Source organism: Ammospiza nelsoni, chromosome 8 (assembly GCF_027579445.1).
Source record: "Ammospiza nelsoni isolate bAmmNel1 chromosome 8, bAmmNel1.pri, whole genome shotgun sequence".
Lineage (NCBI taxonomy): Eukaryota > Metazoa > Chordata > Aves > Passeriformes > Passerellidae > Ammospiza > Ammospiza nelsoni.
Window position 1 is genome coordinate 23,837,359 of NC_080640.1, and position 24,625 is coordinate 23,861,983.

Genomic DNA, 24,625 nt, shown 5'->3' on the forward strand with positions numbered 1-24,625 from the left:
TCATTTATAAAGCAGGTGTTTTCAAATGAGTTATAGTGGCCAAAGTGCTGTTAATACCAAGAGCCTTCAGCTGTGCAGACCTCTGCCATCATCTCCTGAAGGAAAAGTCTTTTCTCTGGTGGTGTTCACTCCTTCTTGCCTCTGTGCAGTAACACGTTGTATGTGGGCAGGTCACACAGCAGGTGCTGTGGGCAGTTTTGTAATTGAAAAACTGTCTGGGGAAGCATTTTTCCTTTTGATTTGCAAATATCTCAGTAATGCCTTGCTCGCTGGTAGGACCTGTGAGAATATGTCATGAGAATTTTACATCTTCCACATGGTAGCAGTTTGTGTAGTCACCTTGAGATTTTATCTCTGCATAGATTAAGAGATTAAAATAATAAAGATTAAATCAGTTGATTAAAAGTGCTATAAAAAGCTCTGTAAGTAAGTAAATTACTCAAATGAGTAAAAAAAATGAATTGCAAAGTATGTCCAACAAATGTGCTGCTGTTCAACAGGATATACTGAAGACAAGCAGATATTTTTCAAAATCAGTGAATTTATTCTTCTGAAATTTAGAAAATTAATAAATGTATCTATATTAATTAATTTTTAAAATTTGATTCAGTACATATATCAGAGGAGTTGGTGCTTTTTTTTCCCCCCTTGCCATCAACTCACTTTATACTTTTAGATGGTGTTACTTGTTTTTAAAGAAGGCACTATTGACAATAATTTTCCAGTAAAGGGATGATGTAATACTTCTTTAATGTCCTTGAAACACCTTGGTAAGGTAAGAACTGCATGAAAGGAAACCACTGACCCAAACTTTTCATGAGGTGATATGTACCTAAAATTATTAGATGGTTTACAACTCAGAAGTATTTATGTAGACATCCCACTTTGCCGAGTCCTTCATCTCATCTTCTACTAAAACACATTATGAAAGTAAATGTTTTTACCTTGCAGCAGGTAAGCAAGTCTAGAACAAATAAGCCTATTTTTATCAATAAAAGCCATTACAAATTTATGTAAATATTATTGTAATAATGAAACATTATTCTAATAGTGCAGTGCTATTGTAACAGAAAAAGTATGGCCGCTGCTTGGTGAAAATTAGCTCTTTGATACTTTGAGATATTTATTTAGGACTGAAACTACTGACTGAAAATCACAAGGAAGTTTGAGAAGAAAGCTCTTGTATCATTGCAATGCCTGCTGGAGTGAAGTGGAATGCTGCTAAGGCTGCAGAAGCCTGAGGGTTGTTGCTGTAGTCACACAGAGAGACATCTCATGCTGGCACGGTGTAATAGGGAGATACTAATGGAAAATGGGTTGTTTCATTTGCCAAGAAGAGCAAGTGAACTGGTTAGGCAAACTGATTTCATAATTCTGTTGAGCTGTAATTACAAATCTAAAAAGAGACTGGAGCCTCGCATGACTGAGCATGGCCTTGGAGAAAGAGCAAACAGTTGTACCTTTGTCTTGTGACTTTTATCCTATAAAATCAGTTTGTGAGTGCTTCAGGAAAATACTTCTGACCCCTCTGATGATGTGGAATCTTTGTAAACCATACTATTTCCACTGCTTTCAGCTGACATGATAGTAGTGCAGGTGCTGGGGGTAAGGAAGGTGCAAAGCCTGCACCAGCAATCAGGAGATGAACATGAAGACATACTGCCATTAGTCTGCCCCATTTCCATCTTGAGTCACATCTGATCACAGCCTTTAGGCCCCCAAGAAACAGTTTCCTGCTGAGCAGGGGAGGGTGGGTGGAACAGTAGGTTGTGACTAAAGGAGTTTAATTTGCTGCATGTTCCCTTACTTAACATAAAGTTTTACCAAAGTATATCATAAATACAGTGCAGTTACATAGATTGAAAGGAAGACAATGTTGCAGTTCTGATCAGCAGCTAAGGAATGATTCTTGTTTCAACTCTTCTGGCTTCTGTGTATAGTTCTTGAGGCTCAGATGTTAAGTCCATTCCTTACCCTTGTGTAAAACTAATTGACAAGCCAAGGTTGCAGTATCCTTCCTTTGCTCCAGCACATGCATATAGGTGTGCAGTCATCCTCACAAAACTCATGGTACAGGAGATCCAGGCAGCAGAACAGGATTGCTCAATTACCAGGTATTCACCTTTTCTGCAATCAGTACTGAATTATACACACACTTTATACTAAGTGTATCAGAGAAGCATCAATTAAAATCTGCATCAATATAGATTTTGTTTCCTTACAGTTCACAACTGAACAGCTTGGGGTTTTTTCAGTTCAGTGATGCTCATATTTTTTATTTCTTCGTTTTCTCATTTGTTTAGCATGTGGTCTTGCAGAGTAATTTCTTGATGTTAAAACATCTGATAGAGGTGCTGGTCATTGCTCACTATGTGTTTAGTTTTGAAAAAGAAGTTGCAAAGGACAAAGGGGGCAAAGGTGACTCTGTTCTGTTTTTCATAAGTAGGAATGGCTAACATGGTCTTAATCTCTCTCTTAGTATATCTAGTGCCTCTCAAAATGTGAGCCTAATAAAATATTTATAAAGCCTCCAATGGAACGAGCCATGTAAGTGCAAGATAATTCTATTAATTAGGGATCTCTCAATCTCACAAACACAAAATTGGGAGGGGGGATTATCTGAATGCAAAGTGCACAGCTTGAGCCTTTTAATTTTTTGCAAAATAAAACAGTCTTTGGTATTGAAAAGGACTGTAGAGAATTGAACTATCTATACTCATATCCAGATAAACAAAAATCACACTCCCAAAAGACAGTGAAGAGCTCAATTCTCCCCTCTATCCTCATGAAAAAGACCATTTGTTTTGAATATTGATTGCAGATGAGTTTTTAATATATTGAGTATGGCTGCTTATGGATAGGGCAAGGTGTGCATAATCACTATTGACAGTAAAAAAAACAAAGATGGAGAAACCACCTCTTTCAGGTCATGTCTTGGGTAGTGTTGTCCTGTGTCTGTACCTGAGCTTTCTGGCAGCCAGTGGTGGATGGGGATCTGAAGCAGAGGCCTTTGCGTAGGAGGGGAGACAGGCTCATGGTTGGGCTCATTCACAGAGCTTGCTCAGGGTTTGGAGTAATAAGGGCTCAATCAATGTATTAAAGCAAATGGCTCTCACTGATTTGCAGGTCTCATGGCACTGAGTGAGCCATCAAATTCAGGTCTGGCAGCAGTTACCTGTGCACTGAGTAACAGAGAGACCAGCTCTGTGTCCCTGTGGTTGTGCTCTGTCCAGGGTGTCTGAGCAGGAATCCTATTTACAGTCCTGAGAGGTGATTGGTTTTCCTTTGGGAGCTGAGTGCCCTTTGCCCCACGAGCAGGAGCACAGTGGTTCTGCTCCCAGTGGTTTCAGTTGAAGGGCATGTAACCTCTGCCAGTTCTCTCTGCCCTTTCTCTTCCAGGTGCTGCTCTTCCCTACTCCCCTATTGACCCCTCTTCAGCACATTAGTGCACTTTCATTACACATGACATGTCTGGATGGAGCATTAAAATGGACAAAATGTAGTCTGAATTGCCTGGCAGAATCTGCCAAAGCACCTGGCCACCAAATCCCAGCTCAAGGGTCAGAGTGAGATACTCCGGAGATACACCATACTCTTTTGTAACACCAGAGTTAGAAAAGTACTGTAGACATGGAATCAGCTCCATCACCACAAGGGAAGCAAGTCAGCTCCTTCACCACACATTATCAATCAGTTTAGCTCCAAAGGAATTATAGGTCCTGTATTTATAGTTTTGAGTATACCTACTTTTATATATCAATTTTGATAGATGCTTTTCTGGTTTTGTTATTAAATTCATAGAATTACAACCATATGAGATTTTTAATTTCCACTGTTGTCAAGAAAGGCTTGAAAACCTGCATGCTTGCAGCTGAAAATAGCAAGCAGTTCATGTGAACCTCAGAGTTGTACGCAGGCATTTCAAATGTATACAAAATTTATGTCATATAGAGTATCTGGCCTCATCATCTGGAAGAGATGGGCTTTATGCTGGGTTTTATATACCTTGGAATTCTTGACCTGTTGGAAAGTTTTGAGAGCATAGAGATGAACCTGTTGTCTAAACTTGACTGAAGTCTCAGCATTACCTCAAGAGTAAATATGCACAGTATCAGAACACTAAAAATCCGTTTCCTTTTGGCACCTTTCTTTGCATGCATTATGTTTATGTAAAATAATGAGGAATATTAATAACAAAATATTTATCTGGCTTGAAATTATTAAAAGTACAGTTATTTTTTTTTTTAAGGAGGGTGTTGTGAGGCAGGAGGAGTGTTTATGATGTGAACTTAACTATGTCATCCTCTTACATTGATGATACAGCTCCACCTTTGGGAGAAGTTTCGCCATGCGTTTAATCCAAAGCTGCTGCTGAGAGCGGAGTCTTGGTACCTTCCCAGCCCTACCTTTTGTTTGCTGCCACTTTCTTTGAGTCAGCTCTAATGATTGTGTGGCCACATAAGGGATCTCACTGTGAGTGGTGACTGAAAGTCTGCATTTGGGAGGTTAGATCACAGTCAGAACAGCAAGTGTGGTCTGAGGCACTGAGAATGCTGGAAGTGCATGTTTGGGCAAGGAAGCTCACAGCAACAACCTGCCATAAGACTAAGCATCACCAACAAATGTGTCCTAGGATTTAGGTCAGCTTCAGACTAGTGTTGGTATGGAAAAATGCTGTGCTGTAACACGTGCTCATTCCCATGGGCTCCTGAAGGGCTTCCCCTGGAGGTTTAATATTATCTCACACTGCTGCTGCCTCCCCTGCTGGGGCTAAGGTTCAAGGACCTGCCCTGCCTGCCATCCTGGAGGGCCAGGGCAGCTCAGATTGTTAGTGCAGAATGGGGCTAATTCACCACGCAGGCAGGCCTGTGTCCTCCTGCGCTGGGCAGGGAAGAAGGCAGAGGGAGGCAGGAGCTTTCCAGGGCTGGCAGCCCCCAGTGCTTGTGGAACAGCTGCCCAGAGTTTCTGTCCTGCAGGAGAACAGCTGCCTCCTGGATTCACTCTCCCCAGCTGATGGACCAGAATGTTTGCCAAGCGTGCAGTCTTGCCACATGGTGTGCAGGAAAGGGTTAATTTCAGAGCAAAGAAAAGGCTACCTACATCTCTCTGTGCTCTCTTTTTCTGTGCACTGAAAAGCTCCCTGTGTTGCCAGTGTTTTGTGCCGCTGATGTAAAATTCCCAGACTCGTTGATTAGTGAAGCTAGACAGTAGACAGGTCCAAGTGGCTAACCATGTGAGAAATTCAGTGACTGTAGGCTACTGTTAATTAACCTAGAATCTACAACATGGCATAATGTCTGTGTGATAAGTTATATTATCTTCAGCAGTTCAATTAAATCAAGGAGTGAGACACAGAGCAGACGTAACTCGGCAAAACAAACAGACAACTTGAGTCGGCCTTCATAATTTGCTGCGACATCACATAAATAAATGCAATAACTTGTTTAGCATAGTTAAACAGTTTGCTGCTCAAAAACTTACTGCATGACATCTCATTTTGAATAGGTTAAATTGTGGCAAATTAGGTCTCTGCCTTCAGTCTGATGTGTTCCACAGAAAAGAGGGAAAAAACTCTCCTCTAGAGATGTCATTTGTAAATTGAAATTCAACATTTTTTTTCTATAGCAGCAAAGAGGAACATATGGATTTCATGTTTAAATGATTCATTTTCCATACCATTGCCATCACATTAGCATTTCTTGATGTGAGATAATATTAAACCTCTGTAATTGTTCTTAATTTTGACTGATATTCTTGCATTGCTTACTAGACTGTTCTAAGGTACACAAGTGTAGAGAAGGGTTGTAGTCTTCTATATTTAGAGAAGATAAGGCCATCATTGCCATGTTTCAATGTGGGTAATTGGTTTCAGTCTCCAAAATCATATTGAATCTTGGGTTGCAGGAAATGCTTTCACCCACTTTTCACCCACCCAGAGAGTACTCAGTTGTGCTTTAGTATCCTTCTAAAGCTTTAGTATCCTTCTATATAATAAGATCTTTATTATATATACCTTTTTAACTCATAAGGGCCTGAATTCACATGTGAAATGAAGCTTATATTTTTGTGCCCATTGCAGAGTTTTTAGTGTATATCAAGACTTTCTGATCACTGTTTGATTGGAAGGGAGTAACAATTTCAATGGGTGGCTGTGTTCTGAAACGTTGGGACCAAAAATTGCCACATGTCAGCTGTTGTATGTAACTCTAAACACTGGCATTGTTGCCCTCACCCCAGGAGATGACAGAGCTGTAAACCATGGAGTGGGCACACAGACAGTTGCAGTGGAATCTGGTGAACTTGGATCCTGCTGTACCTGCATCCTCTGCCTGTATGTCCACACAAATTTACAAAGGTGCTCTGTTCTTTAGGTAAATAGAGCGTTTAAGCCAGAGGTGATCACGAGCAGCACTAGATGTTCCCATCTTCCCTGGAATCCAGCTCTAATGTCAGCAATCCTCAGAAAAGGGCTTTGCTGGTACAGTTCACTCTTCTTTGGAGATAGTAAAATGGATAGCAAAGTCTTCTGCTGTTCTCTCTATCCCCCTACACCAGACTGTTAATTGAGTAGCTACAAAGAGCAAGAGATCCCTTGCAAGATCAAATATGACTCTGAGACTCAGACTCTCTCTTCAGAGCATCACCTGGTGATCCCCACAATAATGATATGCATCAAGTATTCCTGTGATTTCTGTTCTATTCAGGCTAAGAGAATATTAGATTTGGGGTATTATAAATGATTAGACTGAAAATCTTCTAAGTTTTTTCAATTATAGAAATTGTCATGTTTCACTAATAGTTTTCTGAAAAGCAAATAATACTGAAAGCAATCTGGTAAATAACTGTTTCATTCAGTTCATTGGCTTTGTTCATTTTTTGCTTCAGATTTTATTCATACAAACCCTTTCCACTTGCTGAAAACATCATTGCTTGCAAGCATGGTGCTGTTAGGTGGCCCTTCACTAGCAGCTTTGAAGATACCCCAAGATGTGTTTTATCCAGATCTGGTTCATTGTCACGTTTGTCTAAACCAGCTCCTAAAGAGGTGGATTTTTTTCCCTTGTTTACAAGAAGCACAGTTTCAGACAAGACTCCTCAGATATATGCCTTGCTTCTTCAGAATGCTGCCAATAATTTCAGTTGAAGAGGATAGAGCCATGCATGTAAAATGCTTCACAACAAAGCTGATGGATGAATCTGGCATAAGCTTTGGTTTGTACTTCTGTTCTTGGATTGAGAACTGAGAATATCTCTTTATTTCCTGCTCGATGAGTATGGCAGATATAAAATTCTTCTCAGGCAGGCTTTTTGTTGTGAGGATGTGAATGACATTGGAGCTTTTTGCTCCACATACAGTGTTTAAGTTGTCAATAAATAAAAATCACAGCAGGCATTTGGAATGTTTTCTTATGTAACTGAGGGAAGGAATTGCACCTGCCTTCATGCTTTGGTTCGTACTGGATATTCTGTTTGTTTTCTACAAAAGTAGCCTTAGCCTTTAAATGTGAAAAACTGGAGGAGAACCTCAATTTAAAATTATTTAGAAAGTCAGAAATCTGTGAGAAATATGTTCCAGACAGAATTCTGTGCAACATTGCAAGAAATGTCCTCAGGACCAGCTTTTATCTCATCCCATAAACTACTCAAATCCACTGCACAGAGGCAGGACCCACTGGTATTCTGACTTTTTCCTGTGTTTTGTTTGGAGATTTTAGTCTATGATGGAACTAACAGAATTGATGATCTTGCCCAGTGAGTTTCTAACCAAGTTTCAGTGGGGCAGTTGCATTTAGGAAGTCAGGATTCAGTATCCCCTCTGTATTTATGTGGGTTCTGATAGTGTCCTCAGGGATGAGTTCTGATGCAGTGAAGTAACTTGCTGGAGGGTTGCAGAACAAACAGTTAAAACCAAGTCATTGAGGTCACAACTACCTTGGCACAGGCAAGTAAAAGTAGCCTTTTCTGCCATAGCAAAGTGCAAGTTTAGTACATGTTGAAACTTTAGGGAAAAAATACTGCTTTTCAGTGGTGTTATGATAAGTACAAATAACCCTTATGTGGTGCTACACTGAAAATACAGCATGTGGATAAGGGTGTGCCCTGCTTTCTATCTGTTAGCCTGTATCTAAAAAAATTGTTCTCACTCAGGTACAGTGTGTTTCTCAATGGTGAATTTCATTGTAAGCTTTAGCAGATGATGTGTGTGTCTGGCAAGCAGCAACGCTGGTGGGAATAAATATCATGTAGCTCTTACTTGGGTTTTTGATTAGTGGCTCTCAATTCATTTCCTTTCCCACAAGGAGAGAAGAGTTACTAAAAACTATTTCACATACAAAATTGCATAGGTTTCAGTGAATTGTTCTTTATGTTGTTTCTGTGGTTTTGGTTGGGGTTATTTTTTCCCTTCTGAGAGATCTGTGACCTAAGTCCTATCAGTACAGTAGGCATTCAGCACTTTGTTCACCAGCTCATGTGCCTCTCTTGCCTTCTGGAAATAGTGTATTTGATATTAGCAGAGCTTACACATGCTGTTGTAGAGAGGTTTGAAGCAACTTCTGTTTCCCCTGCAGATCAAAGCGGCCTGTGGAAGGAGCTGTATTCACTCAGAGATTTGGTGTCAGGCAGTCACTTCTCTGGTGGTTTAAGTGAAGAGTTCAAAAAGGAATCCTTTCCCCTTTTACTTGGAAGATTCATAACCCAAACTACTGGCTCTGTTTATGGGTTTTTTACACGAAGCCTTACAATATGGCTTCTTACATGTACTCACTTGGATTCTTGCCTTTCATCTGTATACACATTCATTTGACTCCTCCACCAATAATTATATGATCAGCCAGAGATGTAATTCTGAAACACAGCCTAGGTAAAGCTCTCACTGGTTGTTAGTGTGAGCTGTACCCCTGTTGGTAGAGCAGAGGTAGAAACCCACTTTGCACAATGCCTGTCTGCTTTTTCAAATTCTGCTATTGTTTTAACAATCCATGCCCTGCATGTCAGTCATCCCTTGTTAGAACAAGGCTTCTGACCAAGAGCGTTCATTGAATAAGAATTATCTAATGGAATGTGGTCCAAAAGCTCACAGACTGGGAACTCCTGAAAACCTGCCATAGCAGGAATTTTTTTTTCCCCTTCATTTGTCATGATGTTAATATATGCAGCTACTCAGGCATGAGGGGATGAAGGGAGAAAAAATAGGTTGTGAACATTATAGTTGATCCAGATGCTTAGAGATTAGCATTCATGTTTTCCCAAATTATGCAACTGATTTAAAAGTAGTGATATATTTTAAAAATTATGCCCCTGAGATTTGTGCCTCCCAGATAAAACACTCATATCATTTTCATATTTTTCTCAGCAATTCCAAGAATTATAAAACCCACTACTTAAAAAAACCCAACAATTCCTAAATGCTCTTTATTCTTGTTGTTTCTGGAGTTTTCACTGACGCATCTGCTGTCACCAGAACTGGAGAATTTAGTAACAATATCACTGTTGTAAATTGAATTCCTTCTTTTCTGTGCCATCCCTCTCCTTCAGCTAAAATTTTGGAATACTTTGGCAATGTAGACAGTGAGGGATGACAGTGTGAACAATAGTATAGGTAAGTTTACTAAGTGACTCTAAAATCAGGACTTCCTATTGTTCAGTAATAAGGCAGAAATTAATGTGGTAGTCAAGAATAAAAAATCCGTTGCTGATGCAAATTTCAAAACAAAATCAGATTTATTTTTTTTCCCCTTTCAAAATCCTGCCACCCTCTTCAGGAGAGGTAGGATTCCCCTCTGAAATGTCTGCCTGCCTTCTGTGCATGTGGAAGCATTTTCAGTTAAGAAATAACCCTCAGTTTTTCATGATCCTGAAGCTGATCACCCTAATTGCTCATAATGATGTCACAAGCAGTGATGCCAAGGTTCCTGGAAGGGATTGGTACAGTGAGTGTGCTTCTCCCTGGCACTGGCATTTCTGAGTCTGTCACATTTGCCTCATTGGCCAGCAGCAAAGATTGAAATCTTGATTATTGGAAGGTGCTGTGCTGCCGTGTCCCAACAGTGGGGCATAAACACACCTCAAAGACGTTGAACCCGAGACTAAAAGTTCCCTTAATTTGGGCTCAGACAATTTGGGTTTCCAAGTGGAATCCACTATGATTTGCAGGTGGGAGAAGTGGTGCTGTGGAGAGAGAGTTTGGGGAGCTCTGGTGTTTCAGCTACAGCTTGTCTCTAACTCAAGTCATGTCAGAGAATGGTGTAAGCATTAATAAGAATGAAGCAGGATTTTCTGCATTCACTGTGCAGTTGAAAGTCTTGCTTTTGAATTATGTGCTGTTCCTAGTTGCCAGACTTTGCAATAAAGTGATGTAGAAAGGAATATGTCAGCCCTCATGTATGTTATTTACCATGTTGCTTTGCCTTCCCTTTCCAGCACTTACAGAACCCAGCAAACTTCCATAATGCAGCAACAGAGCTCCTGGACTGGTGTGGAGACCCCAGAGCCTTCCAGAGACCGTTTGAGCAGAGCCTGATGGGCTGTTTGACGGTATGTCCACCCTACTGTGGCTCCAGTTCTGTTTTATTCTCTGTTCACTCTCTCGTACCAAGGGAACTTGATTTTCAGAATCTGCTTTTTAAGGGAATTTTTGTCATTTTACCTTTAATACATAAAGCCAGACCCTAAGACCTGTTTATTTGACTCCATTGCTTAACAGGAAGCAAAATGCAATAAGAAGAAGTTGGAGCATAAGAGGGCTAAACATTTTTAGTTAGATTACTTACAAATGCACAGGCTGGATTATTTGTTACACACATACAGTATTATCTCATGATGTGAAATTGCTAATGTTCTTACAGAGTGATGAACTTTCCAGGTATTTATTTTCCTTTGGCATTTTTGGTAGGGCTGAAGGACCACTTGCCTTTTATGCTATGTATGCTGTGCTTCCAGCTAAACAGTGTTTCTGACATGCCTGTTTAGCTTACTTTGTTACATGAATTGACTGCAGGTCTCATCCTGACATACTAATTCCAACAATTCCATTGATTTCAGTGCTTTTCTTTTCATTCACTTTTCATTAAGACCACTGTAGTTCCTAAAGCAACTTCATTATAATGCATTAAATTATATATTTTTCTATACATTTTGGTTTTGAATCTTTTGTTTTCTAGCACCAGCAGTCCAGAACTTTTATGCAGAGTTAAGACTTTAGATTAATTAAATTCTGACTGAGCAGAAGGATTAAAAGTCTCACTGCAATTTGCCAAGCAAGATGATCTAAACAAATAGTCACAAAAGAAACAGAAATTCTGAAATTATTAATGAAGGGGACTATAATTTTATTTGTTGTGGGGCAGAAGTGCAATGTGTAGCTGGTATACATGAAACAGACATTAAGACTGAAATTTAGTTGCTTGAAATCCAAATGTTAAGGAATGGCTCCATCTTAGTGTGCTCCAGTGTATAGCATCCCTCAGATTTGTATGTCAGAAAGTTGGAATAAATCCAGTTATAATAGGAGATGCATATAATCTTCTGGTCAGAGAAAAAATAAAATAAAAGAAGTTAAAAATGGTAAAGTCCAAAGACAGACTATTTAACAATCCTGTTTGAAGTAAAAGTTATCAGTAGCATCAATTATGAGAAAATGCACATAATGTCCAATTGACCATAACTATATTTTATTTAGGGTTTTTAAAAACTTTGCTAGCATTTTTCAGGGTAGCTTTTGGGAAAGCAGATATTCACCTCAGGTATAACTGGGCAATCTGTGCACAGTATTTCCCTGCAGCCCTTGCTGGAACATTGTGAGTCTGACCTGCGACTTCCTTGCTGTTTAAATCTTTTCTTTCTACATGAGCAGATCTTCAGCCCTGCCCAAGTGAAGGGTCAAAATAAGGTCTGACTGCCAGTGATTCATTCTCCTCACAGTGTACAGAAAGTGGGCAGGAAATGTTCCATGAAAACTGGTGAGGTAAAACACAATACGTGTTTTTCAGTGTGTTGAAATAAAAATACTGTTTTTCTTCTGTCAAGGATGAAGTAAAATAACCAGTATTACCATCTAAGTACTGTTAATATTTGAACCACATGTATTACTTTGCTTCATACTTCTCCCTGAAATCTGAACAGGATGGCATGCCCCTTTCCCAAGCTTGTTGTGGGAGAGAATTATCTGCAGTGTAGGACTGACTGGCAGCAGCATCTTTATCATGTGTTGTAATTTCATTACATTCCTGACAAGGAAATAACGCAGGAACTTAACCAGGTGGCTTGTTCTGTGTTTGATAAATACACAGGGTTTGCAGAATGCCTATAAAGTGCAATGAAGATGTTTCTTGTTCTTAATTTTAAAATCCCTCTAAGAAAGATATTCTTTAATTTCTTGTTGTGTACATCCCTCTCCCTCTTCTTGCTTCCCTTTAAACAGACTTAACATCATGGTTGTATCCCAAGAGGTTTGTACTTCCTGTATCATCTTCATACATTAGCAGTACAGTGGGCAAGGTCTCTCTTTTAAATTTTTTTTCTCCTTATATGTATATTTTTTCTATTTAAGCTTACTCATACATAATTTCTTTCTAATTAATATGTTCTGTTTCATAATTTAGCAAACATGGATTTTTCATTTACTTACAGTAAAAGGGGTTTGTCTACTTTTAACAAACATGATGGAACTTTAGTCTGTTTTCAGAGAAATTATTCAGAAAGTTGCAAATAAGTCAAAGGTAGCTGAAATAATGGAATATCATGAGTAGATTTAACACTAGATTGCATAGCTTCATGTTCTGTGCTATCAGGAGCCTATTTTTGTTAATGCTGATAAGGTTTACCAGTTCTTACTTCTTTGTGAGGATTATGCTAAAAGAAAAATGAAAAATGAGTATGAAAGTATTCAATCACTGAAACAGGATTACTGTTTTGTTTTGCTAGCCTTTAAAATGACCTTCAATGGTCAAGTCCCTGCAAATTTCCATATTTTTAGATACACTTTTTTAAAGAAAGGGATCTCTACCATCATTGCAACATTTGAGCTGTGTGGTTCTTTAAGGCATTTAATTTGGAAAGTCTACAAATACTAAAAATGCTTGCTTGCTCATAAAGCCTCCCCTCTGTAGTATTGAGAATGATTTTTGTTATTTTTATGGCATTCTGTTCCATTAACTCTCTGACCAGGGAAAAAGTGGTGTATGCTAAGCTGTTCTGGAACCATCAAGGGATATGAAATGATCATGTCCTACGAGTGGTAACACGACATATACTAATCTGAATTGAAACTTCTGAGGATGGCATGAATGCAGAAAGGCAGGCTCTCTCAGGAATGTGCAAACAGTCATTCACACACTGCAGAGCTGAAATGCATCAGATGTAATGAGAGAGCAGCAAAACAGATCTGTTGTGGTATGAATAGCCAGCTGAACAGGTTATCACAGATCAGCAAAACATAGGTGTAATAGGTATAACAGATCCTTTGCATCATGTAAGTCCTATGTACAGTCTTTTGTAAAAATTAACCAATAAGATTTAATCTGATTAATAAAGGACAAATATGCTCACAGTCTTGAAATAAGGCTTTAATTTAAGAAGTGGTTCTTAGAAGTAGTTCTGTTTACCTGACACGCTGTTTTTGTGTTGGGACTGTCAGTAATGTCTGGTAACTGGATAACCACCTGGATGTTTGTATTCCTGCTGCCTGTCTTAGAATACATGCAGAAGAATGATCTTAGAAATACTCTGCCTTGTCAGTAGCAGAGGAGCTTCCAGCTTCATTTATGGAATTACTGGTTTTGATAATAATATGTAGAAAATATATATAGAATAATATACAGAATAGCCTGTTGCAGAGGGTTTTCTTAAATTGTAATACCAGCACTTAGAGAAATCTTGGTGACTTGAAAATTTCATTAGTTTGCTAGACAGCAATTGTTGAGCAACGACATGTATAATACGTGTCTAGTGTTTGTCTTGCCTTGGTGATTTTTCTTTTGTAAAATCTGTGCACAGTATGCAAACTGGCTATTTGTAGTAGATAGTTTTTCCACATCAGCAGTACTTTGTAATTCTGAAGTTACATTTGCTACTGTGGGCTCCAGTGACATTGTGTGCAACATAAAAGGAATGGTTTTCTTATTTATAGAAGAAACTCAGTATTTGATACAACAGGTAAATTTTGCCAGAGAGGTACCTAATAAGGTATGTAAACTTCATTTCGGTAGTCAAATACTTCATATAACAGATACTTTAAATGATTACTCATTTAGAGTTTAAATAATTTCCTTTTGTGATGAAAAAAGCAGGCTAATGCTGCCAAGGCCTATGAACAAAACTGGGTTATTTCTGTGCAGTGCAAACAGTCAAATAGAAAAGGATACATAGGTAAACTAATTACTTGTGCCATAAATAGAAAATATTTTTTCATTAACTAAGCCCCAAAATCTGTGCCTCTTCTGACCAAAATGTCATGCAAGTGCATCATGTTGCTATGTTCAAACAGTTTTGACAGACACTAATTCTAGAGCTTAACTTTTTGTGCTTACCCATTACAGAAAATCACTAAAGTGAGTGGGTACTAAAAATTTATAAAGAATGCTCATTTCAACAGATAAATAATAAGTCAGGGGTAAAGGGGTAAGCTTTGGATCTGTTTTATTTCTTGCAAACTACAGGCTGTGGAAAGGTTCCCTTAAACAGCTTTTACAGAGCTCATGCAAACAAATTATGATCTTTCTCAGAGACAATAAAATTTTTTCTAACTTGCCAAGAAAAGCTAGGTGCTCTTTTTCAACAGTAGTTATTTTCAAATCAAATAGACAGTCTGTAGGCCAGAAACTGAATTATAATTGAAATCATTGATTCTATAAATTATTGAAATGGCAATGGATATGGTATTCTTTTGTATATAATACTACTTCTACAAACCAGGCAAAGCTGTGTTTTATTAGGATTGAAAAAATTTCTTACTCTAGTACTAGAATATATTATGGCCAGGTTGATAGTCTTGATAAATTTAAGCATTTAATTCTCTAAAAATGTACTGTATATGGAATTACCTTACAGTCTTCTGAAATAAACAGCTTCAGTTACTACACAGCAGTTTAAAAAAATTACCCTATTTTGGCCAAATCAGATATCTGTCCAAGCAGAGAAATCCAAGTACTTTAATCACTCACAGGTTAACTTTTCTCCTAACCGTTTCCCAATCCATGTGGATACTAAAAGTCATGTTTAACAGTAAGGTTGAGCAAAAAGTTACACCACAATTGAATTATATCTCTGTGTATGGGATACAAAAGCAAAATATTGCTCAAAAGTTTTTCAGGAAAGAATGCTTCAGAGTAGACTGCAGTACAAATAACTTCCAGTCAGCATTTGGCCCAAGCTGTTTTGTTCATTTCTGCCCCTTCTCAGGGGCAGTGTAGTTTCATCCCATGGTCTGCTCTTGCCAAGCAGTTTAACATGTAAATGATCTTATTGAAGCTTTGGGTTATATTTGTGTTTGTGCTGCAGCAAAAATGGAAATGAGAAGACAGCCGAGAGCAAAACGGACAAATTTACAGACTTGTCTTCAGCAAAGGACCGTAAAGGCACTGCCTTGTTCTCTTGCTGTGCTTCAGCTTTACAAGGCACCAAGTTTATTGTTCTTTAGGGCTCTTCAGTGTGTGCAATCAAGAAATAAAAGAGTGAGAGAGGCAAAGCTGTGTGCAGTTATTCTGTGGCTGTACCTGGGGGCTTCATCTGAGAAATTAAAATCCATCACTGCAATGATTTTGGACAGTAGGAGGAATTTAGGTAAGCAGGATGTGCTTACCTGAGCTGGCTCCTGGTAAATCACTGAATGTAAGAGCTTCTGTGGGGAAGCTTTTGTCTCTAACCACTGTGGTTGGGATCTGAGTTTCTCTTTACATCCAAGAGATGCAAAGACTTCCTACCTCAGGTTGTCCACAAAAAGCTATGCCAAAATAGTAATTGAAATAGTAATCAAAAATGCCTTCCCTCCAAATCTTAATGTTCTAGATTTTCCTCTCCAAGTACTGGGTCCGCCTCCGTCATCAGACGTGGGAAACTTACCTGTGTTTGTGAAAGAATATTTCTCTTTAAATTGCAACAAGCAAATAAACAAAACACAAAGCTGTAGTCCTAGCTGTACTTCATCTAAAGGTTATGGATTTCATTTAAATTTTGTGTTCTGCTTATAGTTCTTACTACATCTCTCTACTGCAGATAAGCGTTGCTGAAATTACAAGCATCAGTGATAAACTGATGGAAGTATCTGCTAAAAGTTCACATTCTGATGATACCAATACAATAATACAGTAATCTTTTGAATTGTGTTTCTCTTCAGAAAATCCTGGAATTGAGACTGTTGACATTATTTTAGATCATTTTAAGGAGAAAAAAGGCCTAACTGCTCTCAGTTTCATAACACAGAAATCTATTTTAGCTTGTCTGATATGGTATGAAGAGCATGATTGGTTAAAAAAAAGAGACATACATGTTAAAAAAAAAAAAAAAAAAAACAAAAAAAACCCACCCAAAAAAACCAAAACAAAACCAACAAAACCAAAAAAAAAAAAAAAAAAAAAAAAAAAAAAACCAAAACGAAAAAGAAGAAAACAAAACTGAGAACGGAATAGTTTCAATAACAGGATGCCTCAGACTGCAAATGCAGCTAATGCTTGCCTGGATTCAAGGCAGAAAAGTACATAATCAAAAATCAACCTGTGCCATTCCAAAAATCAGATTTCTAATCAGATCAGGGTTTGAATGTGATTAATTAGGTGGAAGAGTTGGTTCAGCATATCTATACCCAGAAAATGGGAGGTTGCAGCTGCCCATGAGAGCCCTGGAAATGTTACATTTACTCTTTTTATCCAAGACTTCCAGAGCAAAAAGTTCACGTGGAAGAAATCCTGTTCCCATCATGCTCTCCAGGCATCTGTTGAACACAGAGCTGTGTGTTTGCAGAGCAGCACAGCACTCCAGGGCTGTGTACGTGCTGTACTGCCAGGGTACAGCCAGCAGGCACAGAACACTCTGCTTCCCAGCAGCTCTGAGTGCTACCAAATAACTCTGTGTTACTGCTTGTCCTTTTGCTTTGTGCTCTCCTGAAGCCCTTTTAACCTAAACTTTGGTAGGCTTGTCATGGGTTATCTAAAACTCATGGAGATCTCCTGCTCTCCAAAGTGAAGTGTTTCTGGAATTCCCTTGTCACTCTGTATGAGCAGTGTGTGTTTGATGCAAATCACTGTTCAGAGTGTGCCAGGACTCAGGTGGCAGCAGTACTGCAGTGACCCAGTGATCAGCTGCTTTAATTACAGCACAATCCCTGCCTCTTTTCCTCTGGGACAATTTTCAGCGGAGAGGGTTGAGAATAGTGACCTTCTCTTCGATGTTTGGGGTGGTTAGAGACATGCAGAGAGGAAGAGGATGTACAGGAGGAGATACCCTTACTCTGCATGAGTTATGTCACCATTGCAGGAAGCATCACAAAGTACATGGCAGGCATACTGGCTTGTCTTACTTTGCAAATATGGCCTTTATCCACCTTATCGAGTGGGAAATAATGTTTAAGAAACCTCTTAATTTGAATACAAGGACTCTGTAAAGTCTCTTATATTTGCAGAACCTACTTAATGTCTGTTTTCAAGCATCAAAGGCAAGAAACTATTTAATGTTATATATAACTTCCCTGACTTGCTTTGATTGTCTCTATTGTTGAGGCAGCCCTTCTGCAACTGGAGTGTAAGAGTCTCATCAGATCAGGACTTCAGATCACAGATTTCTTCCTCCTTTTCCTACCCTTTTTTTTTTTTTTTTTTCTGTTTCAGGCAGATCACTATTCATGTTGCAGAATTCCTCAATTTGCTTCCTGTTTATCTGATCTTTGTGTGTTACTGAGGGGGGAAAATTACCATCTACATTGCAGAATTCTAATTACAAAATTTCTGCTGTAGTCTTCAAACTGCATTCAGATAATTTCAAGTATGCACAAGTGGCTGAACACGGAGCCGTCTGAACTAGCAATCAGCTGGCATTTTTAGTTTTGAGCAACCAGCAAATTGAATTGGTAAAATTCATTCTGATGCCAGCAGGGGGGAGTGCTCTTGACTGCTGCTAGTTAAGAGTTTCATTGAAAGTGCAACATAATGGGAAGGGAGTTTAGGAATAAGCAGTCGTGTAGCTCTCTTGATTAACAGGGCTGTTAGGTTGAGAGCCACATTGTTCCAGTACTTCGTGGGGTGATGACAAGCAGGGCAGGGACTGAAGCTCCGTGGTGAAGCTCCTTAGCCTTGCAAAAGGAGAAAGGAGGCGGGGGGAGGAGGGAGAAGTACTGAAGGTAAATTCAGCAAAGAAAAGATCCTGGTAGCCATATTTGTCTGCTTTTCATGTAATTAAAACCTCACTCTCATCATTTTCTCCTCACTGTCAATGACCCTGAGAGTTCAGACATCTGGATCTCTGCAGAGCTGAGTCACAGACAGTGAATGCAATGTCGCCTTTTTGAAAGCTGTTTATCTGAATTATTCAGATTAAAGATTTCAGAGGTTTGAAGTGATCAGATTTTCTTACTGGCATTTGATATTATAATAATGTTTGTTTGCAGATAGGGTATATATTCCCTTAAAGACAGCTTAAAATAGCTGTTAGTGCCCTATCAAAATTTAAAATTTAGGTGTTGCAAGTGTGTTTAGGAAATAGGCTAGCTTTTATAAAGTCTAGCTGTCTGGAACGTTATTGTAAAATAACATAAAGAAATATTAGGTGTTGAACCTTGAGCTGGCCAAGCACCTCTCTCACCCATGATAAAGGATGGTGATCTCAGTTTATGGTTCTGGTACTGGAAATTATGTCTGTTGTTTTTTTCTTTAATACACTGCTTTTCAATGGAATGCTATGTTATGTATGGCTAGGTCAAGTAAGATAAGTTCTTACAGCATTGCAGAATGAAGTCATGGTTGAACACATGGTACCAGCTACACACTGCCCGAGTTTTTGCTGATACACTGGATTTGAATTTGTAGCTAGAGAAAGAGTATGTTTGCAAATGATATCATGATCCCCTAGCCATATCATTTAATGGATTATTGAAATTGTTGGCTTGATCCCATCTGATCTGCACGGGTACCTGAATAAGGCTGAAATCACAGAAGGTTTCAATAGTGCTAGAATTCCTGGGACAGAGTTCAGGCTGAGCTGGATGGCTCCAGTAGGCAGCAGGTGTCTGGAATCACTGAGGTTTGGCTTGGGACAGACCTAAGGGACCTTGCTCTCTACTCTTTTTCTCCAAGCCAGGATGTGATACAGATACAGTCTGGTCTACTATAAATCCTCTTACCCTCCAAAAGCCAGAGAATGATAGGTAGGTCTTTCCAGCGCCAGTTGGTTTTTAATACCTCAAACATTTTCCCAGTGAGAAGATGAATATCTGTTCCTAATTTTCTACTTAGGCATTTAATTTTTCTTTCTTTCTGATCTGTAGTATTTCATGTGTGACTTCGGTCTCATTTTTGCAACGTTTTTCCTGGTTATAATGGTAATTTTAAACTCTTACCCTCTCCTGTTAGGTGTTTGCAGACTCTTTTGCCTGTAAAACCACCTAGAGGTTTTTGCAGTTTACTCTGTCGTTGTCCAGGTCAGGACTAAGTATATAGAAATTACCTGTAACAAGCACAAGTTATAATTTGACAAAAGACTAGTAATTAATAATATGAGTGAAATGTATACTTCTGTCATCTGGGCTATATTCCCTTGTTACAATAGATAATGTCAAAAGACATATTAAAGATATGGTAACTTGTGATGTACTCATGATGATGTTCTGTATTGCTCACCTAGTACTTCTTTAATACCTGTTTTTGTTGTCTCTCTGGATATATGTACTTCCTGTGAGTCACCTTTTACAATCTTAAAACCAGATTTGGTACATCTCCAAGCTGTCTGTCTTGAATGAATTTCTGAAGATAATCATTAGCAGTTACACTGTTTGTCCAGGTAAATTCCTTTGAGGCACTCAAAGGTAAATTTCACCAGGATCTGCTGACCTGAATATATTAAACTTACCAAATGTCTTGTAGCTATTTCTTTGTGTTCTGTGGATCGTGCTCCTATAATGCATTTGTCATCTTGTTTCTGAGAATTCTCAGTGTCTGTTTAAAAAGCCAGGGGTCCCTTGCATACAGAGGAAAGTTTGACAAGTACCAAGTGAGCCGTGTCTGACTTGAATTGTAGACAACCTGAAATAGGGTCTTGGGAGGGGGATGTATGATCTGTTCCGTTGACCTTAATTTTGAAATAAAAGTCTTTGACCTGTCACAGTTAAAAGAAAAATTTGAAATACAGTCAATGCAAATATTTTTAAGCCTTGTTAGAAAATTCAGACAAGATGCAGCTGGCACCATGTGTTCAACCATGAGTTCATTCTGCAATGCTGTAAGCACTTACCATAGTTGACCTAACCATTCCTTGTAAAGGAAATAGACGTGTACTGCCCTATTCATGGTGAGCAAGCTGAGGCAGAAGGGACCAGAGAAAGCCTTCTCGAACACAAGTCCACCAGTTTGTTTAATAGACCCTCTTCCTGCATTTAATGGTGTGCATGCAAGAAAACTGTAGATGGAAAATTACTCTTGGCAAAACAGAAATTTTATTAGAAATATCTGCTTTCTATTAAGTTTCTTTTGAGAGAAAGAAGGGACTTTTTGTGCAGTTTGTCAGTGGAAGCACTTTCTTTCAAAGTTACATTATTGTTTTTTAAATTTTTTTTTGCTAATCCAAATTTCCAATTTGTTTTCCCTCACACTTGGTAAGAAGAAGCAAGTAACAGTTTGAGTGGCTGACCTCTGCACACGGTCAAGTTCAGATTGTGCCTTCTCATGCTCAGTCCTCGTGTGGTGTTTGCTGGGGCGCTGCCTCAGCCACCAGGAGGTGGGAGCTCCCCGGCCAGGCTGTGCCCATCGGGGTGTGCTCAGCCTTGGGCTGCCCGCTCTGGAAATCTCTGCTTTCCACCCCTCTGAGCTTCATGGCACTGCTCCTCTGGCAGGGGAAATGAACAAAAGGAAACTGATGTGATGTGGGAGAATAGAAAGCTGGGCGTCAGCCTGTGGTTAGGACTGCATTGACCAAGGCTTTGCAGTGTGTTCAGTGAAGACAGGGCAAGCAGAACTTGGCTTTTGTGGGTTTTACAGTTCTCTCTGTTTCCTGAGTTACTTCGTAGAATTTTTCCATAATTAGCAATATGTCAGTTGAGAGTAATGATTTGGCCTCTTGCTAGGACAGCCTCAGGATTTGTAGCTTCATGTATTAAAACAAATTAAGAATATTTAAGCAGCCAGTGCATTTTCTGAGTTGCTGTGTGCTCACTGATGGCCAGGTGTATCTGCCTTTCTCCAGCTTCAAAATAAATGGTTTAATGATTATGTGCTGTTTCAAAACAGAAAATGGGAGGGACCTTTCTCCATTGTTTTACAGACCTGATTAGCACTCTGAAATGTGTTCCTCTGTGATGGGAGACTACATGATGGCTAAAGGAGTTTAAATAATGTTTGTACATTAATGAGACATTGTTCTCAGGAGCCTTTTGCAAGGTGTGGTTTTGGGTTTATCAGAAGAGCTTTTTTTCTGTTTTCTTCTCATCATCCCACACCCCCCATATCTACTTTTGGGTGGCTGAAGTACAGTGATACTGGAAGTAGAAAAGGGAAACAGATTTCCAAGTATGTAAGTGTTTCCCAGATCTCATGTCAGCCCACCAGTCTTCACTCTTTTTTTCATGCAAAAATCGCTATTTTTGCATGAAATATGACATATCCTCCTCTTGTTTTTCTGTTTTTAATGGTTTTCTGGGTGAGTTTTTATTAATTTTTTAAAATTATTATTATTAAGTTTATTTTTTTTCTTAATTTTGCAAGTTTGGACCTAGAGTCTTAGCCAGGATGCTAACAACTGGACTTCTAAAAGTAAAGGATTAAAGTCTGATCTACCAAATTGGAAATGTTTTTTGTTTATCAAAAAAATTGCATTATTTCTTTTACTTTATTCCTTTTCAGTTTTCTATCTAAAAGCTGTAGTTGTAAAGAAATGTGATAAAACAGTAGATGTGTATTACTGTACTGATCATCCTCAATTTTCATTTATTTTCCCTGAAGCTCTCATCTCAGTTTTGAGATTGGAAGGGTTAAATTTAGGGAGAGAACACTCCCACAGATTAAGTCTTATGAGCATCTAATTTTTAAATGAACAGGAGCACAGAACAAAAAATCTACCTGAGACCTTAATTCATGTTAATTCTTTTCTAAGAAATAAATTTGGTTCTTAATCGTTAATTAGGAAAAGTGGATATATTGGAGAAAGTATAAGATAATGTTTAACTAACATATACATTAGTTCTTCACACTCTTCCATACTGTGCTTTTTGCAGTCCTGGACACACATAATTGCAGTGTCATCCATTAAGAAAGAAGCTTTCAGATGAAGAAAGGGTGGGAGAAGGATATTTTCTTGTACTGTAAGCTGTTAAAGATAGGGACTTTCTTTTGCCTCAGGAAATGGTGCTCTGCCCTTGTGCAGTTCCTTCATTGTTTTAATGCAAAGAAGTAATGGCACTGTTAAGAATAATCTGTTTTATCTGTGCCTCTGAGTCTGAAGTCATCATGTGCCACTGGAAGGCAATAGAAAAGCTGTGCTGCGTATAACTTTAGCATCATTTGGCAGAATGACTGTGGGATTGTGTTTGTGCTGTGCAGATTTTAAGAGGATACGTTCTTGGCTGATAGCTGAGTTGCTGGCTTGGAGAAACAGTTGACTGCTTTTTGTCCTTGACTACAGTCTTCAATTTGCCTGGTTTTGCTAGTTCTTCTAGATCAGTCAACAACAACAGCAGACTTACCCTAATTTAATGTTTGGCAAATGCTTCTTGCACAGGCCTGTTCATTCTAAAACGGTGGTAAATGTGCTCCCCAATACAGTATTGTTGAAATGCAGCAACTGTGACACTGAGCACAGTGTAGGACAACCCTGCCCAGCAGTGTGGAGCGGGCATTTTAACCTGAAGGACCTGGGCACTGCCCTTGGAAACAGGGCCAGGAACTGTACAACAGAGGGAGAGACTGAGGATTTCTCATCCTCACATCTCAAATGCATTAAGGTGTATTCTATACAATCTTTGCATACATTGCTCTTCTATTATTTCTTCTGGCTTTTGTCTCTCCAATTTTCATGGAACTACCAGGCCTTTCTTCTGACAGGTGGTCAAATAATTGGATCACCAGAATACTCCTGTGTTCAGTTCATTGTGCTTGTGTTGGAAACTACTGGGGATCACTGCCTCATACCATGTTTGTACTGTGCTCTTGCAGCAGATTCAGGTGTCAAACATTAGTGCTGTTAAGCAGGTTAATGTCACTTTGTCAAGAGCTCAAGTAACCCCTAATGAAGCTTTCTCTCTTTCCCTCTGCAGGTGGTAAGTCGAGTGGCAGCTCAGCAAGGATTTGACTTGGATCTTGGATACAGGCTACTGGCAGTATGTGCAGCCAACAGGGACAAATTCACTCCAAAATCAGCTGGTAGGAAAAGCTTTTTTGATGTATTGTTGATTCTCAGATGATGATATTCTGTAAAAAATGCTACCTGTGACTGTCTTGCGTTCTGTAAAAAAACAAACCAGAAGCAAACACATATTTGGTGCTTATAGCTCTGTTGCTTTTAGCATTTCAATGGCATGCTCTTCTGAGGATACGTGACTTTGGAAATTTATATTTTCCCCAGCTAGAGCTGTTTGTTGCCCTATTTGATCTCATGGATGAAATGCTGCTTCCAGAAGCACAGATGTTTAGTAATTTCATGGTGGGAATGAACATACTCAGACCCCTCTGTCTTGGTAAACCATTGATTTTCTGTCATGTGTCAACCTCTAAATCTTTCACATCTGTTCTGCACTCCCTGGTATATCTATTGCAAAACTCATACTCCTTGACTTCATGTGCCTGTGCAAATAAGTACCATGGTTCCTTGTGCATCTAGTCCTTAGAATTACAATTTTGAGCCAAGAGTAGGTAGTAATTCTAGTGCTGTAGTAACAAGTAGCCATTTTTCCAGTATTTTACAGCAATAAACTGTTACAGGTCTCTGATCAAGTAGCAATATTTGATCATGATGTATTGCCATTGCTCCTTCTAGAGATGTAGAAAATGCACTTAAGGGTCTTTCTGCTTCTCACATGTTCGATTTAACTGGAGCATTTAATTCTGGTTCTCCTTTTCTTAGCTGATGAATGTTGACATAATGTTCACTGGCTTGTAAAAGAGGAAGATAATTGTTTCATTCCAGACTGGGTGTGGATAACTTTTCTGCTTAGTACTAAACTGGTATGCAGTCCTCATTTTGGAGCATCAGGAAAGGTTACCTTCTTCCAAAACAACGACTTTTGGCCAACTGATTGGGTGTTAATATTTCTTTTCATGTTCTTTTTCAGTTTTTATCAGCCCAAACATGGCTACCTTTTGTCCTAAGTGTTCTAAGCAGTTCCTCATGCAGAAGTGGCTTTCACATCAAAGCATATGCACTGGACTTACTGTTTTATTTTTTTGTATGTGAAGGAACCATTAATCTTACTAAATGTTGAATAAGCTGTCTGATT

General features: G+C 38.9%; 1 protein-coding gene across 1 annotated transcript in view; it reads left to right on the forward strand.

Moving 5' to 3' along the window:
• Positions 1–24,625, forward strand: part of ZMIZ1 (zinc finger MIZ-type containing 1) — a 337,453-nt gene that overhangs the window by 188,529 nt on the left and 124,299 nt on the right. Inside the window, exons 5-6 of the mRNA XM_059476742.1 lie at positions 10,423–10,536; positions 23,447–23,552. Of these exons, the coding sequence (XP_059332725.1) occupies positions 10,423–10,536; positions 23,447–23,552 (220 nt within the window). The remainder of the gene's footprint in view (positions 1–10,422; positions 10,537–23,446; positions 23,553–24,625) is intronic.